This window comes from Oxyura jamaicensis, chromosome 5, assembly GCF_011077185.1.
Source record: "Oxyura jamaicensis isolate SHBP4307 breed ruddy duck chromosome 5, BPBGC_Ojam_1.0, whole genome shotgun sequence".
Taxonomy (NCBI): domain Eukaryota; kingdom Metazoa; phylum Chordata; class Aves; order Anseriformes; family Anatidae; genus Oxyura; species Oxyura jamaicensis.
In genome coordinates, this window is record NC_048897.1 from 26,485,903 (window position 1) to 26,504,482 (window position 18,580).

The 18,580-nt window shown below is 42.9% G+C and overlaps 1 protein-coding gene across 16 annotated transcripts in view; it reads left to right on the forward strand.

Moving 5' to 3' along the window:
- The window catches only part of BRSK2 (BR serine/threonine kinase 2), a 302,619-nt gene extending 287,518 nt beyond the window's left edge, over positions 1-15,101 (forward strand). For 5 of the 16 annotated variants that reach the window (XM_035327416.1, XM_035327417.1, XM_035327421.1 and 2 more), the window contains 2 exons: positions 11,771-11,835; positions 12,487-15,101. In XM_035327416.1, coding sequence (XP_035183307.1) covers positions 11,771-11,835; positions 12,487-13,188 — 767 coding nt within the window. In that variant the 3' untranslated portion in view covers positions 13,189-15,101. Of the gene's footprint in view, positions 1-11,770; positions 12,237-12,486 lie in introns of those variants that run through there. The other 11 variants (XM_035327425.1, XM_035327428.1, XM_035327429.1 and 8 more) reach the window with 5 other exon arrangements.
- Positions 15,102-18,580: the final 3,479 nt, after the last annotated feature.

Below are 18,580 nucleotides of genomic sequence, written 5' to 3' on the forward strand. Positions count from 1 at the left end.
CCGTCACTCAGGCCAGTGATTTTCTTTCCTGTTTTGTTGTTGTTGTTGTTTACTTGCTGCCTTTGATTCTTGGTTCTTCAGTGAATGCTGCCCTGCTAGCTGCTGTCTCCCTTGTTCTCCTGCAATTTATTGAGACAGGATTGCTCTGTTATTTAATTCCCTTTTGCATCCACGCCCTTCTTCCCCATGTATCTTTGGGGTAAGACCCTCTTAAATCTTCCATAAGACACACTGTATATTATCTGCCAGACAGTTAGCTGGTATAAATTGACATAGTTCCAGTCGTGGTTTTGAGGAAGGACATTGTGTTTCCAGCTGGAGGAATGGTGAACAACTAGAGGTTCAGAATTTTGTTAGGAATGAGAAAAAAAGGAGTTTCCTGCAAAACTTACATCTCAATTTGCTTGGGGTTCCATGAATTTTGGCTAACTTGTCCCTCGCCTTCCCTCCCCTCTACGCACACACGGACTGTATTCTTTCTTTCATTACCTGTGCCTCTACTGACTCCTTCAAATACAATAGTGGAAATACCCAAATACTATAAGAGAGGTTTTTTTTTTTCTATTTCCTTTTATCTTATACAGAAAGGTTCTGTACAAGAGAAATCTGTTTTCTTTAGAGTTCCATTCCGGTAGCTAGGCTGAATTCAGACATCTCTGTGAAAGGGAACACAAGCTGTTGAGGAAGTGATCACTGAACTGGTACTGCTCTCCAGCTGCACTTGTGACTCCTGCGTCACCTCTTTGTATACTGAGGGAAGTTCTTCTGGAGTTGTTCTGCATTTTGTAACAATGAAGGAAAACTGTCACAGTGGAGATAATATTAGGTTTACGTGCATGTGACTGAGAGCAGAATTTGTCCCGTTTCCTGATTTCAGATGATCTCTTTCCCTAAAAGTGCAGCTTTGGTCGTAGGATTTTTTCCTTTTCTCTGAGAAGGGCTCATATGATTTCTTATTTGAGTTTTCTGGTTTACACCATTTCTGATTTCTTTATGAAGACTTATATAATTTGTAGGCAGACCTGCAGCTTCTTGAAGGCATCAGACAGCAAATATCTGTTCTCCCTCAAGCCTTTATTTCTTGCCTTATCTGGCATTCACATTGTACAAAAATACTGAAATGCTGATTCTGCTGATTGCTTGCAAGTTAATTGAGCTACACGGATAACCAGTCAGTACTCTCCACTCTCTAAACAGAGAATTAGTGTTCACTCCCAGCTCAGGCAGGCCTTCCAGCTGTCACGGTGTCAGCATCCGCCCAACAAGGGACAAAACGGACAAAGTGAAGGCCAGCCAGGAGACTATTTTATGGCAGCTACAGCACAGAGTACATACATAGATCCAGAGAAGAGATGAGAGGTGTTGGGGTCTAATGGAGCTGCTTCCTTTGAATCAAATTCCTGTTGGTGTGCTCACAAAAAACAGAGGTAGTGGTGACGTTCACTGTGCTGAACTCCACCTTCCTATATGAGTGAAGAGCTATTTTGTGTGCAGGGGAGCTCACCCAACATTCAGTGAGGGAAATAAAGAGAAATGATGCCAGGATTTAACATAGTATTGGCAACTGTCCTCTGACTTTGAGGAGAGGCAGCACTCTGTGGAGTTGTCAGCGTTCATCTAGTAGCAGCCAATAGTGTAAGAAAAACTACACTGAATTTTTTTGACCTCATCATTGTTCCACATTCTAGGAATGAGAATAGGAAAGCATTTGTGCAAGAGTTAACACTGGAGCAGGAAGAGCAAATGAGATGCATTATGCCTGGCTCGCCATGTGAAAGCTGTGGTGGGAATGAGGAATGTCTCTTCACCCGCTATAAAACACTGAACATTGTAATTAACAGCAAGGCAAATTTATTTAGTCCTTTAAATGTTATTTCATCTTCTGCTAGTAGTAGTCATCAGTCTGAGAAATGATTCTGCATCTAGCCATTAGCATTGAACAAGTTATTGTTGAACAGCAGAGGTATGTCAGAGGAGCTGCCAATGTCCAAATGACGTAGCAGCTGCTGTATCTGTCCTACCTGCACACACTGCTGCCAACTCTTAGTATTTCACTAGAGAAGAAAAACATTTGGCTCATAATCAAATTGAAATGCACATTGGGATGGAATATTATATTTTAAGTTTCCACCCACGTCAGCAGGGGAAGGGGCGTTTCTAGCGTCAGGAAGACTAAACTGATTTCCATGAAGTTTTTAGTATCTGTTTATAAGAATAGCTTTGCCTTGTAAAAGCTCTTTACATTCAAAATGCAGCTGTAACCTGAAAATTGTCAGTAGAAGTGACACCTTCCGGCTTAGCTGATCTTTCCCTTGTGCGTATTCAGAGCCAAATCAGTTTAGTGACAAATAAGCTTTACTATTTTATGTGCGGCCATTAAACCTTATAAACTTAACACAGCTGTAACAGACTGAGCTGGAACCTGTTTCTTTTGAGGCAGGATTGAGAGAACTATTTACTGTCATCTAATCTGGTATTTATGTCTATCTCATTGAAGAATAGATTGTATAATTAACAATGCAGTTCTAATAGGTTCTCCTGAATCTTTACATAAAAAAATAAAAACAATAAAACCAAAATAATACTCAAACTGGAAAGCCATCAAGCTTCAGCCACAAAGCAAATCTCATTATAGATTGAGAACGTTGGATCTGGAGCCACTGATATATAACACTCAGAAGCCCAATGCCATTTCAGTAGTCCTTGTTCAAAAGAGTCTGTCTTTACAAACTTGAATGACTTTAAGGCCTTTAGTTCGTGAGCTGAGAGTTTGTTTGGGTGGTTGAATCAGTAGTAAAGCTGTTATACAGTCTTGACTAGCTCCCTTTCCCACCAATCTGTAGTTTTTTGTAGGCTATAGTAAGCATGTTTCACCAAGGTACTGGCTGCTGGCAGAAAGCTCAGAAAAGCTTGCCTCATTCTTCATGTTATCTTCTGAAAAACCCTTACCAGGGAGCATGTAAACGTTCCAGTTTCCCTGCTGTGGCTGTCTGGGGCTGAGTTTTACTTCCAAGTAAGGCAATATTTGCTTGTTGCTTTCCATCCCTCATGACTCTCAGGGAAGTTTTCAGTTACATCAGTGGCACTCCCAAGAACATGGGTGATGATCAGAGGTTATTATGTGTAAGTAATGCAGCTCCAGTCAAATCATGTGATTGTGTTTGGCCCTGCACAAACATGCTTTCTTGCAGAGTGTCAGACCATAACCCTGTGAGAAAAGACTAGTCAGAAGACATCGTGCTTAAATATCCTCTGTTGCTGTTCACAGTTTGAAACTGTCTTCAGTTAAATGAAAAGCCTTACAGATCCTTGTGTATACCAATGGCTATCACCAAAATGAGCTGATGAAAGCAGAAGCATGGAAAATTCACTTGCCTTTCATTTATTTTCAGTATATCTCACTCAAATCTGTTGGTTCCAGTATTTAGGAGATTGACATAGCTTCCTATTCTGAGCCATCTGACATTGTCTCCTATGGGCAATCATCCTTTGTGCACACTTGTAGTAAAGGCTTCTCTCTTCTTACCTTCTTGCAAACTCAGTTTGATTCATACAGATGCAAGGCAGGGTCAATATTACCCCAAGCTACTTGAGAAATTAGGAAAGGTTTTGTAGTTTAAAACTGGTCACACCACCTTTGGGTTGCAGTTACAGCATGTAACTTAGTGACTGCTAATTTAGAGACTTATGGTGTTACTAACAGCAGCAAATGTCTGGATTTGGTGCTCTCAGAAAAGTGATCCATAGTAGCATCAGTTAGAGTAACCCTGCTTCTTTCAGAATAGCCTTTTGATCTTTGATGGAAGAGGAGATGGGTGATTTGCATTCGTAAAGTCATAATGGATGGCAGAAACACTGATACAGAGACCTGCAGGAAAAAAACTATCCTCACCTTTGCTACACTGTGAGGTTGTCAGAACAATATTCTCTTTATTACCATTTGTGAAAAATGTGCTTACTACCGGTCTTTCTGAGCATGGCTGATTCTTGATGGATATGGGTATAAATTGACACCCAAATGAGAGATCAAATTAAGAAATCCACCTTCATTTCACCTGAATATGTGAAAGATCACATATTCAATCATAATATGTGGATCATAAGTAAGATAATTCAGAGTTTCCAAAGAGTTCAAGCCAAGTTTCTCAGTTATTTGCTATCCAAATGGGTGCCTGATTCCCTCCACACTGTAGCTGTATCTCCTCATTCTTGTGTTGTGTTTGGGACACACTTCTTTTCCGACTCATAATTCATATTTTGCTCTATAGAAGAAGGTAGCAATAAAGATGGCAACTTGGCACTAAAGATGTATCCAGATATATTAAGCTATTTGTTATATATCAGTTTCTGTTTTGACACTGTGGCCAGATTTTTGCTGTCCAATACAAGATATTTTCCTCTTTCTCTGTAATAATACCTATTGCAGAAAGCACACTTCTCTCTTAAGATAACAGTACTTAAGGCAGGTGGTGCTTCAGAATACTCCACGTGAATATTTCCTTGCTGTACTAAGCTGAATTTGCAATGGCCTCCCCTGAAAGTTAAATCATATTTTGAAGGGGTTGATTCAGAGGAAATTAGGAATTAACATTTCACCAGCATACACAGTTCATTTCTCTCCTTAGGAACAGGTCAGAGAACTTAAAGCCCCTACGATCACACATAAACATCCCTCTAGCAGGAAAGGAAAAAAGTCATATTATTAAGTGCCAATACATTTCTGACAATATATGGAACAAAAAATTAAATGAAACAGCAGAAGTCTTTAAGAGAATGGGTAGCAGCAATACTGTCATCTACTGTGGCTTTGTGAGTATAAGTTGTCATCTTACTCTCTCATCACACACTTGTGCAGACAGATCTTTGTAAAAGGACAGACATACAAGGAATTCTTGGGCTGACTCCATTACCAACCAATTTGCCAGAACAGTGTGATTCCACAAGAAAATTTAACATCTCTTCATCACGGCACTGTCGTTGCCTGCTCTTTCAGTGCCACCAGCTGTCCAAATGACCACGATTCCCTCTTCTCCATCATCATGTCTCCTCTTTTGAAAGTTATGTGGTGGTGCTGGCGTGGCCAGACCAATTCATCAGTAACGGACATGTTTGTTTTCCAATTAATTACTCATGTCTTAGCTCTGCAGAAGATAGCAGGAATGGAATATGCCTCATTTATTTGGGTCTTTGCTGGCCATGTTCACCATCCTCTAACTCAATCACCCAAGAGGTTCCCGTCTCAGTTACATTGCCCGTGACAGGAGAGGCTGAATTTTCTCTGAGAGAGAGAGAAAAGAAACATGTGTGAGACAGAGGCAGAATGGGCATCTGGATGCATCTGGCTAATTCCAAGTACTGGGACTACCTCCTGCACAGGAGAAGGGATATTTTAGGGGAGTAGGAACAAGGATGGGTTATAGGGCATATGAATGTCAGGTTGGTTGTTCAGATCTGCCCAGATGTGTAGCCACTGAAAGTTCCCACCTGCTGGTAGCATGGACAGCTGTGCTAACAGTGTGTGATAAGTGGAGTAGTTCCTACCAGCAGTCTGTTTCTGCAAACACTGTTATCAGCTGGCATTTTTACAGAGTCCAAGGACTCTGGAAAATAAGCTCTGTTCTTTCATTTGGAAGTAGTCTTGCCCAGTTACAGTTCAGGTGTCCTGCTAAGAAACTCAAGTTATTCTGTGGGCTGTCAGTCTGCCTCCATTTTCTAATCCTAAACCAAAATAAAATCAAAACAACTGTCCAAATATATAACTTACTGGGGAAAAAATAAATGGGAGAACTTGTTTTGGTCAATCTGTTGTGTGACAGTTTAAAAATCTAGCAAATATGAAACCACATACTTGTCTCCTGAAAAGCTTTTCTGACTTCCTATATTTTTAGAGAAGTACCAGTCTTGGGATTTCAGCAGTTCCTTCAGCTCACTTCAAGTAGGGTAGGATGGGTTCACAGATTAGGAAGTTCTGTGTGATAGCCTCCAGCAAGACATCACAACTGCCTTTCAGTCACCCTTCTCCAGTCTAGAGGAAGACCTCGTATATCCAATTTAGCTTAAACAAGTTGAGCAAAAGTTTTCTTTATCATCTTCTTTGATAGTGAGCAAGCTCCATGAGGCCTCTTTCTGATTTGCATTTGTACAATGCCAAGGCCAGGGACTCCTTAGTCTGAAGAAAGACCCCTACATAAGATTGTAATTAAATGAAGAGGAGTAGGCCACTTTTACCTCTCTAATATCCCTTTCATTGCAAATATTTCTGGAGTGGGTTCTCTATTTTAAATCTTCTGGTATTGAAGGCAAAGTGACTCTGCCAACAGAAAACAGACAGAAAGTGTCTAGTCTTAAAAAAGGGGCCTAGAATTCTGTCAAAGTAGCAAATGGGGTTGAAAAGGACTGGATTATCACTCATCAACAGAATGTTTCAATGCATTATGTGGAAGGAGTCAGATTTTTGCTACATTATTCACTGAGACCTTGGCTGCTATTGACATAAATAGCAAGCTAGAGATGAAAAAAAAAAAAAAAGAAAAAAACAAACAAACAAACAAACAAACAAACAAACAAAAATAACAAGGGCAGAAGGCAGGCAGAAAGGATGTGAAAGCAACATGAAAAGAAATATGGGAAGTCAGGTTGACAAAGTGTCTCTTTCTGTTTCCAGTTGAGACCTATGTTTTTCCATTCATTTTCTCTCAAAACCTAAGCTAAAAATGCAGAAACTCAAAATTTGTCAGGCTATACAGAACAGAAAGGCACAGGATACTAATCTCACAGATGGCATATTTGCTTTGTGCAACTTTGTGGTCAGCACCACAGGATTAATGCATTAAAAGTTGTTACGGGTGTGAGAGAGAGGGTTTCACAGGACAAGAAATTGCCTCAGGGTTTGCTTCCACTAAGGCAGTGGGAATGTTGCCATTTGCTTGAATGAAAACAAGACCAAGTCCTTATCTGACTGTCTTAAAATGTTACAGAACAGCAGGCTCCAGTCAGGGACTGAAGCCTCCAAGGTTGTCCTGAAGCTGCTTGTTCACCACCTCCTGTTAGTTTCCTCTGGAGGACTCAGAAGGTCTTTGCAAGGTCAGAGCAGATGCACCCTCTCCTAGTGCCACTCCTGGTGCTTCGAGTGAGTCACCTCCTTCTCTCTTTCCTCTCTTAACCTGGCTCTGTCACTTCAACTTCGTGTGACACCACTGGGGCTAAGTCAATGTCACCAGACTTCTTAGGAACAGCAAATGAGATACAGAGTACTCTGAGGGCTGACACAAGCCATCTGCCCAGCTTCCTTTTACCTCTGTGTCTGTTCCCAGCCCTACTTCTTCCTTTTAGTGCCTGTTGTATTCAAATACATTCACAATTTTGACTCCTTTTGAGATATTTGGCCATGGCAGAGCTGCACACAGGTGCCACAAACCAGTACCTTCTCCATAAATCTGTTTCTTTAGTGTCCCTTCAATACATGACCCTTTCATAAGCTTCAGTGCTTGTTTTCAAACTCATTCCCCTTCCCCATCCTGCAGCATCCAGCTCCTTGGGCTAACTCAAAAATGCACATATCCATCTCCTCCTAACAGATATAAACCTAATGCTCTGAACCTCCCCTCCTGCCTCTGATCCTTCTTGCAGTTTCTCACCCTTGCTGCCCTTCACGCCTTCTTTGCTCTGTGTTGATGAACGTTTGCTCTCAAGGGGAAAGAAGACCTTAGTTACGGATGCATGAAATGCCAGGGAAGTTTTGAAGAATCAGTGAGCCAAACCTTCATCCCTGTCCAGAGGAAATGGGATGTCATCTCACTTTCTGAAATAAGAGAGGCAGCCTCTTTGAGGCCCCCAGATGGACTCGCAGGTGTAGGAGCCTGTCACATACTTTGCACTGAATGCTAGCAGTGGAAGATTGCTGAAAAAGCTATTCTAATCCATCATCGCCTGCATTTTCAGGTCTTGTTTTACTGGCCGTATAAGCCCAAAGGGAACTGAGAACTAAGAGGAGCAACACCACTCACCATTTTCATGCTTCCAGCATAGCTGCCCTGTGTTTACATATCCCCAGAGAGAAATGTGAGGACTCTTTGTCTATTCAAAGACCAATATCTGGACCAGCCCAAGAGTGGGCTAACAAGCTGTCCTGGAGATAACATCAATGCCGTGATTGTCTGTAGTGCTTGGCATAGGATCAGTTCTTTCTTGACTGCAAAATAGGAAAGTATTATTACCAAGTATTTAATTACGGGGCCAGATACTACAAAAGGCAAAGAAAGGAAAGGGTTAGTGAAATGGCCTATTTTGTTTTTCAGTAGCTCTCTTTAAATATCCCTAAGGATTTCTTACCTCCCATTAAAATTTTACCTGAAAATGCTGATTGTGAGGAATCCAGTAGAGATACAGGCAAAGAAAAGCAGACTGTTAAATACTCCTGCTGCAGTAAATCTCCAAGCACTTGAAAGCCAGTAGGGCATTGGGAGGAGAAAGGGTGGATGAAACAGGGGCTGCATATTTTAATAGGATGATTAAAAATCCTGTATTGGAAATCATCAAGTACAAGATATTTACATACAATTTTTAAAATGTTTTATTGCTCCATTCTTGCAAGTTGTACTTTTGTCTGCTGTTCCTGTCTACGTGAAAAGTAAAATTTCCCCAATTCCTGCAGAGCACTGCTTACTCTGCCCTCTTCTTTCCCTCTAAGCTTGTTGAATAAACTGCTCAGCTGAATAATTGGAGATACTCCCCTCCCTTTTCTCCCAACCTAGCAGTCTTTCCCTCTCCAGCATTTTTTTCAGTGCTCTTTTTCATTCTCTCTGCTGACTTCATTTGCTTATGAAGATGAGAGGTCCAAAGCCACATAAGAGCCAGATTTGCCCACATTCTTGCATTCAAGGCTGAGTGTTTGCTTTTCTTTTTCACTGAAAAAGAGTATTCACTTAAAAGAAGTAGAAATGAGTCTGAGTAGATAGAAAAGCGTCTGAGCAGAGCATGCACCCACAAACCTTATACAGTTTTAGAGAGGCTTAGTGAAAAGTTTGAATTAGACATGATAGATCTGGAAGAGATATCTCCTTTCCAAAGCATTTGCATGCACGTGGAAAGAGGCAGGTGGAGCTCACCGAGTTCTGACCCAGAAATGGCTGAGAGTTTGATAGCTTTTCCTATCGTAGCCAGAAATTGAGATACATGTGTTGCCTGGCTGTTTGTTCAGGCCCATCTCTAAGGCTTCAGTCTGTTAGCTGAATGATGCCCTTCCAGAAACTAACAGCCATTTGCTTGAGGCATGGGTATAATTGAATGCACAGACAGAACCAGGGCCAGCAGTAAGTTAAACACAAAACTGCAAGTACAGGAAGACAAGGAATGCATTAGATAAGAAAGACTGAGATCCTTCACTCTATATGCCAACCATGTGGTTTCTCTCAGTGCCTGTTACCACACAGAAGAAAGCAACAACTACCTGGCTAGCATGGGGCAGAAAAAAAAGTAACACGTTCTGTTTTGCAGGGCACAAATCCTACATATTGTACTTTCTTTGCATAAGAACAGTTGATGTCTGTCTAGTATCTTCCATTAGAGAGTAAGACAGCACTCAACAAGCTCTTCAGAAAAGTTACCACACAGAGACAGTATTTGCCTGCTGTAGTAATTGATTTGCCTGTGTGTGTAATAAAAGTGAAAGGAAATAGAATATTACTAAGCCACCAGTGTCCACTAACTGAATAAGGGGTGCTCTCTGCTACGCAGAAACCTCTTTGCTCTGAACTGAATGTTGCCATCTCAGGGAAGGAAGGCCCCACTCCTCACAGCATGCCGCATCACTGCAAGGCAGAAACAAGGAGCCTGTTTCCTTCTGGGAGCCAGAGAACGAAATTACTTAGGTGGGATGTAAATGAGCTGATTTGTATTTGTTAGAACAATGGAGCCAACAGTGCCAATATTGAGAAAAACACCATGGGGTTTTAATGGTCACAGTCATCACCTGTATGGTGTAGGTCAGATAAGAACCAGCCCTTTCTACATCCATGTCCAGAGCATTTATTGTGACCCCTCAGATGTCTGGTCAGGATTAATCCCCCCAATCCAGGAAAATTACAAGGGACTAGAAACGCCTTACAAGGGCTACCTTTATGATAGTAGCTGGTCCATTTCCTTCAGTAGCTTCACAGAACCTTTCCTTGGGTATGACCTTCCACACATCCTCTTACACAGGACTAGACAAACACCGCACTGCTGCTGCCTGGAGGTCCAAAAATACAGTGGCACAGCAGTGTAGCCACTACTACAGTGGGCATGAGAAAAGAACTGCTGTACAGCCTCAACCCAAGCTGTTGTGTTGTGAAACCTCCGTGGACTGTTGCTGGGTTGATACCACTCATGCTGAGACACAGCTGGGTCTTTCACTGCATTGGATGCATGGCAGACAGGAATTAAATGAAGACTATCAACTGTCTGGCTCTCACCAGTCAAGGTGTTGCATGTAATTGCCCTGGAGCTGCATAATTAAACCCAGCACATAGCTGTTAGTCAAGTACACGAAGGCTCCTTACATACCATTTGTGTTTTGTGAATTGAGAGGTCTCAGATGCCTGCATTCAAAGGGCTTTAGAAGAAGACTCACTGCATTCAGTCCAGGGTCTGTCTGTTCCTTTTGGCCCCTGGAGGTGGGTCTGTGATGCGTCACGCTCCACAGTGGCGAGTGGCATTGGTAAAGTGAATCTTGGATTTGATCAGAAGGTGCAATGGTGGGCAAAGAGACTTTTCCAAATGGCATGAAAGATTGTATTCTGATGTGCACGGTGCCCGACCCATGTTAAGACTGCAGCCTGCTCCAGTGGCTGGCTTAATGAGATACCTTTTCCACCAGCATGAAACCCTGCACCCTTCTGTGGCTCCTAGCTCCACTGAAAGCCATGTCAGTGTTGTGGAGGCTGTATTGTAGCGAGAGCATAAATTCAGGACAGTGAGGAAGTAGTTCTTGACCCTAGCAGGTCCCAGAAATATTTACAGCCAGAAAAGTCTGCTTCTACATAGCATTCAGTATCTTCATTTTGAGGTGCCTGTTGTAAGAAGGTTGTGAATTTGCTTAGAGGCTTGCAAGCACAAACCATAAATCACACATACAGATGGAAGTCATCATGTCAGCCATCTCTCATTTTTCACATATTTTCTCCCTTAGAGGACTCAGGCACTTCAGGCTTAGTGTCTGAAAGGTGAGCAAGCAGATACTCATAACGAAACAGAAAGCAAGCAAGAAAAGCATAATGCCCAGTGCATCCAGAGAACTTACCAGGGCTGCAAAGCAAGGCATCAATTGGTGACCACATTACAAAAACGTAACAGCAGCACTGAGAGGGGATTTGCCTGTACTCAGCATTACATTCACTGACGTCTCATTGCGGAGTGGCCAAATGACTCCAAGTAGACTGAAATATTTCAGCATGGTACTGTGTCCTCCTGCTAGGTGAGACAGCTGTACACACCCTCTCAGGAGAAAACCGGTACCTACCACCTGGGTGCTTTGTGTTCCCAGCCTCTTTATTTCTGTAGGTGTCCCATCCTAAACACTCTTCCTCTTCCTACTCATTGTCTTCATCCCCCACACACCCCCACGCACGTGGCTCTGGATCTCCTCATCATGTTCTTCTCGTTAAAAGCCCCATTGTTCATTTGTTTGTTTGTTCTCTCTCTTTCTCTCCTCTTTTTCTCTCTTTCCCTCTCGTTTTTTTTCTTTCTTCCTTTCTTTCTTTCTTTTTTTGTCTCCTCTGTTTTGTGTACCCAGGCAGCCCATTGAGTAACTTCTTTGACGTAATTAAACAACTTTTTTCAGACGAGAAGAACGGGCAGGTGAGCCATCCCCCCGGCACGCCAACCAAGCATAGCGCAAACAGCAAGCGGAGCGATTCCGGTTCTAATGACTATGGGTCTAGAGGAGACAATAAGTACCCTGCTGGCAAAGACAAGGCAAAGATGGTCTCATCAGTCGGCCTACAAGACCAACCTTAAATAAACACATAAAAATTAAATAACTTAGAAAAAAAATCAAAAACAAAAACAAAAAAGCAAGAAAGAATGAAAGAATATTCCTTAGCAAGCTAGCCTCTAAACTAGAAGGATGTATATACCTTGCCACAACAGTACAAAACTGTCTATAGACAAATTTTGTATGAAGGAATGACTGTATATATATACATATATATATTTATATATGATATATAATATATATCTCAGAAACAAACACAAAAACAAACGAACGAAAGAATGAAAAGAAAAGAAAGAAAAGAAAAGGTAGCACAGATGACAAACCCAGTTCGACAGATCTTGGGTTGTGTTTTTTTTGATTGTTTTTTTTTTTTTTTCCTCCCTTTTTTTGAATGTTTTTCTTTTTTCTCCTTCCTGATTTTTTTTTATTTTTTGTTTTCTTTTGGTTTGTTTCTTGTTCTGTTCATGCTCTCTCTGTGTTTCTGACGACACCACTTGTTTCCGCTCTGCTACCAGGAATTATCCCGAAAAGTTAACATGTCAGCCACGGCTTCACCTTCTGTGCTCTGCGGACACTTGTTGACGGAAGGCAACCGATGTAGACTGTCCAAGGACCAGTCCTGTTTGAGGTTCCCAGCCTCCCCTCTCCCTTCGGGAAGTGGGTTTCTCCCCCACTTCTCCCCAAACACCTCCCCAATGCACGCCTTTTTTTTTTTTCTCTCTTTTTTCTTTTTTGGTGCTCCACAAGAGAGATCTGCTCAGTTATGGGATTGCACAGTCTGGGCTGAAAGGAGGTTGCAAATTGTTGGAGTGAAACCTTTACCCTTGGCAACTTCTGTCCGCGCAGGTGAACACAGCCCGGAGGGGAGGGTGCGGGGAAGGAGAAGGGGTAGCGGGAGCACAGTGTTTTGTGAATCCAGAGCGCGTTCTCATCAGAAACCAGCCAGGAGCAACTCAAAACTAAGCGTTGAACCAAGACAAAATTGGGGAGCTTCATCACAGGATTTTCTTAACCTTCTTTTTCTCCCCACCACTTTCTCCTTTTCTTTTGTCCTCTTTTTTATATATACATGTATATATGTGTGTATATTTTCATATAAATATACATACATACATACATATATATATAGACAGAATATTTTTTTTTATACTGTATCATTTTGCTTTTTGACCTGCTGGAAGGGGAAAGGAATAAACTTAGGAGGGAGAGGGGGTTAAATGAATAAACACATACAAACGAAACATTAAAACTTAGGGAAAAGGCAACTTCTGGTAGCAAAGAAGAGGGACACGACTCTGCCAAGGACTGTCTCTCCCACCACCAGGCACAGTTGCCGCTGCTGCTACTGCTGTTCCTCCTTCGACACCTTCCTCCCCATCTGTCAGCTCCCTGCCACTGTGCCACCGTGCTGGGACCTTCTTCCACCAGCTGGATCCTCCACCACACCCTGCATTTAGAGGCAATTGTTGTGTTGCTAGTGCTGCATTGATATCAGTATTATTATTTCTTTAAGTTACCGATTTCATTTGTTGGCTTGGGTGATTTTTTTCTAAAAAAAAAAAAAAAAAAAAGAAAAAAAAGAAAAGAAAAAAGAAGATGAAGAGGAGGAAGAAAAGAGACTTATCTTGGGTTTTATTTCCTGTGTGTGTGTGTGTGCAAATCACTGGCACTTAGTTCATCCGAGCAAGACAAGGTGGAGTCAGGGCAATGGGAGACTTAATCACGAAGCTACTGTAAACTTTAAAAATTACTGCAAGATATTTTTATAAAGTTTTGTTTTGTTTTGCTGTTTTGTTGTTTTGTTTTTTTTGTTTGTTTTTGTTGTTTTTTTTTGTTTTTGTTTGAAGGGGAGGAGGGTGGGATTGGGTGGATGGGGACCTTTTTTGTGTTTCAGTTACTAGGTCTTGGTTATTTATATATACATATATATATATTTAAAAAAATAAGCTGTTAGATATATCTTCTGTTTAATAACTGTGTAGAGGCAACATTGATTCTTATTTATTTTGTGGAGGAGGGGGAAAAAAGACACAGATACCCCGTAAGTGTTCATCTTGTGACTTTGAGAAAGAAGAATTGCTGCCTTTTTTCCTCCTCCTCAAGAGTTACGTGACCAAGTGTAACTTATTCTGGCCCAAGCTCAAAGGTTAAACAAACAAAAGAACGTGGTTTTACGCGTGGAAGACAAAACACAGTGAGAAGTACTTCTTGACTGAGATTTTAAGAATGTAGGCTTAGCATTAGTGTTCAGCTCTTTTATGACCTTCGATTGCTGCTCGTTGGGTTCCTATGGGTGTATGTTGTATCGCAAGGTTATTTTTTTTAATGATAATGTTGGATGAGTTCTTTTTTGTTGTTGTTGTCGTTGTTGGTTTTTTTTATCATTTTTCCCCTTCTTGGACCAGTTTTACTTGTACATAGGTTTGAAGATTAAAAAGAATTTTTAAAGACACAAGTGGGGCAAAGACCTTTGACTTTGGCCCCGTTTCCCCATTCCCCCAAATGGGAGGGATTTATTTTATTTTATTGTTTTATTTATTTATTTATTTATTTTCCCTATTCTGAACCTTTTCTCTCGTATTGCTGTGTGCATGTCAGACACCAGGGGGTGATGGCTGGGGAGGGGGGGAGGCAAGGGTGCAGGAGAGGGGGGCAGTTTTAATTGCATGACATTGCTGTAAATTAGTCTCTTTTGCTTTCGTTGTCTTTCCTGCCTCCACCCTCTCTCTACTTCTCCTCCAAGCTCCCCTCCCATCACCCCCGTCCTTCTTTTCCCTCTTTTCTCTTCCCTTGTGTATAGATTTTGATGCTTCTGTTACATTGTACCTCTACAAAAGGCTGGGATTTCAATACAAAATAATAATTTAAAAATACCTATATCAGCAAAACTCATGTGGTACAAGCAGGAAGGGGATTACTTACACAAGATATAAGAATAAATGAAAGCAATACCTCTTGTTATCCTTCCTATTTTGTACTTTGAAGACACACACGCGCGCACACACACATATACAGACACAAACTGACATTATTTAATGGTTTAAAATGGACAAAAAATCTGATGTATCCCTTGTTAAATAACTGTGAGCAACTTTAGTTCAAAAACCAATAAATTCATTCAGTAAAGATACTTGCTGTTGAGTGTCTTGTTTATGTCCGTGAAAAAGAACCTCCTCACACCAGCGTTGAACCCGGTAAGTACCACGACCCTGCTTGCTATGCCGAAGCAGATGGCCAGGTGAGGCAGCATCCTCCTGGCTGTGGAATTAACATCACCCCATTAGCATTTCTCAGTCTGCACGTGCTGCACCCAGCGTGCCCTAGTGTCCCTGCCCAGCACGCTGTGCACAGGCAGAGTTCAGCCCCATTGGTCTGGTTTTCACGGCAGTGCATTGAAAAAGGTGAATCCAAATTAAGGGAAAATGAAAACCCCCAGATCTGGTTCGGAAGAAAACCTCTGCACCAAAAACTGTTGCTGCTGATGATTGTTCGCATCTCTAACCTGAGCTTCTCACGTTGCTTCCAGATTTAGCATAGGAAGGATTTCTCCACCCTCCCTGCCTGAAACACTCTCAGTCAGACACATTTGAAAAAGCTTTTCAGGTACGTCCCTGGGTTGCCTTGGGCTGTGTTGCTGGTCGGTTTGGGCATCTGCTGGCTTGTTGTGCCCCTCTCACAGCATCAGGGTATTCTCATTAATGCTGGATTTGTAACTGCTGGGTTCCCCCCAGCCTGGCTACCTGCCTTGCAGGCTCAGAGGTCGGCTGGCATGCACCTGAGAGAACAAGACCTCTCTGGATGTCTCTGGCCACAGCCATCCCCAGCACTTCATGCTCCCCCCCGTCACTGCACTGGCAGCACTGCTCCAGAACAGCCCCACGCTCTGAGGGCTCACAGGACAGGGTGCTGGGGCCCGGGGAGCAGGCCCAGGGTGGGAAGGGGACACCCACACAGCGTGGCTGCTGCTGGCCATCAGCACGCAGTCGTGAGGTAAGGTGGTGCTAGGCCTGGGCTGCCACCATGCCTCTGAGGGCTGGGTTCTGGAAGGTTCCGGCTGCTGCGGAAGTCTGAGGAACCAAGGAACCACCACCACCTCAGCCTGCTCAGCATGGGGTGGACAAGCACCTCCTCCAGGTCGTCCTGTGCACACATGGCAGCAAGAAGAGGGTGTCTGGGTGAGGTGAGTGTGATAAGGTGAGGTGAGGTGATGGTCTCAGCCCTTAGCAGTTCCCGGAGTGTCGTGAGGGGGGTCACAGGTGCGCAGGAGGCCCCTGAGGTGTTTGTGCTGGGGGGGAGCAGTGGGGCTGGGAGTGTGCGGTTCAGGGCCATGTTATTCACAAAAAAATAAGCTCTTGCATTGAAAAAAGCCATGGTGTTTAGCATGTGGGGATTTATGGGTCTGCTGAAACCCGAGGGGAGGGGGGGCATAGCAGCAGCAGTGGAAAAGATGGCAGCGATCCAAAAATGAAGGGAATCACAAATGCTGCAGGATCTGGGCTCTGTGAGACCAGAAACCCAGAGCTGGGCTCTAGCTGTGTGGCATTTGCAGCTCTGGAGCAGGAAGGAAGTGCTGGACTAGAGCATAATACAGGGGAGTGGATTTAATAGTGATGTGGCAGTAGATCTATGCTGCTTTTAAATGTTTCTCTCACTTTTCCCATGTTTTCAGAAATATACACAAATTCGTATGATCTTTTTGTGTCTCCAGAAGTAATTATGGTCCCTTTTATTGGTAATGATGGTCTCTGAAACCTTTAAGTACAGAACAATGAGTTTGTAAAGCGAAGGGCCTCGTGCTAAGGGCCTACCCACATTCACTCTGCCTTCTTATTTGGTCACGTTTAACCCACTCTCTAGCTACTTGATGATTTATTATCATCCTTAGCGCATAGGAGAGAGTGTGCTTTAGAGTGAAAGGGATTTATATTTAACATCTTCTCTGCAAAAGACCCTTTTCTGTTGTAGCTTAAATCAGAAGGCAAAGCAGAAAAGGCAGCAGAGGATTTTGGAATGCCTCTGTGGTGGAGGTCTGCCGCCAGGTGCTGGCTGCTAAGATGCCTGCAGCTGTGACACCTGTCCCTCGTTTGCTGTGGTTGTGAGCTCTGCACCTCTCCGGTTCTCTTTGAGAGCTCAGGCCTGGTACATAAAACACTTGCTACATTTAACCTTCATCTCTCTGATTTTCTGTGGAGAACAACACAACAAACAACTTTCTGAGTGTAAACTGAAGGCAGGGGAAGTGTGTAAGACAGCAGTTGACAAGTTCTATTTGTCTGTGCACACTTGCATATTAACTTTGTTTAGGTAATGCATACATGAAAAATGCATTTATGCTCAAGGTGAACTGTTATTAATTGAACCAGTACATGACATGTGCTATATAAGCAATAAATTGTGTATATGCGTCAAATGAGCAGCTGAGGCAGTAGTTGTGAGGGTAATTCACATGGCCACGTGTCAGCATACAGTCTGTTTGGGGGCTGAGAAAGAAGTCAGTGGTGTTTGACAGCATTAATGCAAATTGTCCAAGCCGTGCAAGTGATGCATGAAAATTTCCTCACTACTCAGGCTGGCTTTAATGAAAGTGATCTGATACAACTGGCTGAGCTTTAATGTTTCATGCTAGGCAGAGGCGAAGGGCAGTGTTTGTTAAACAGCAACACCTGTGTAAGGCCTCTAGGCATGCTAATTCTGGTGCCTACTGTTACGAGGTGTGCCTTTCTTCCTGATGGTTCAGACAGAGCTTTAGCCCAACAGGCTTGGATGTTTTCTTACATGCTGCAGCAGAATGACCACTCGGATCGTCTGTTGTATCTAAGTCTGCAGGACTTCATTGTTCAGCTTCATTTTACGCTAATGATTGTACCTGAGCTCGCGAAAGAAGGGCAGAGTGATTGGTAAGGAATCAGATTTAGTTCTGAGTTTCTTATTATAGAAAAGAACAGGGAGGGGAGGGAGACACTTGCTTCAAAACTGGGAAGTATCTTAGCTCTTTGTTGTACCCTTTAATCTCCTTATTTTGTTAAAACCACTTCTACAGCTGCACCTCCTGCTTAATTTGGAGAACAAAACCCTAGCAGTTCAACTGGCTGGGGACACTTGAGGCCACAAGTGGAAGGGAAACCCCCATCGAGGGCTAGTCCTTTCTTCTCCTTAATGCACAACTTATTGTGAGAGTTATTTTTAGTGCTGTAATCTTGCTGAGTGCTGCTGAGAGAAACAGTGCCAGGCAGGCTGGCAGGCTTTGAAGGGCTTGAGAAATGGGATTTCCTGTTCCACCGGCTTGGAGCTGACTCTTGCCATTGTCGGGAGCTATTATCACCTTCTCCCAGACAAAGCAGATAACACAGCTTCAAGGTCAGGGAAGACACAAGCTCTCATCAACAGCATTAGTGCGAGGGAGAGCTTGCTTGCAGTCAGGGTGCGTGTTTCTGTAGCTGCTGCTCCTGGGGATGCTGCCTGTGCAGCCGGGTCTGCGTATGAATGGCAGAAGCACTCAACAGCTGAGGTTGGAAGGGTTTGCTGGGGACTGTGTGGGCTCACCCCTGCTCAAAACCTCTCAGGGAAGCTTGTTCCAGACACACCTGCTGGGGACAGGAGGGAAATCTT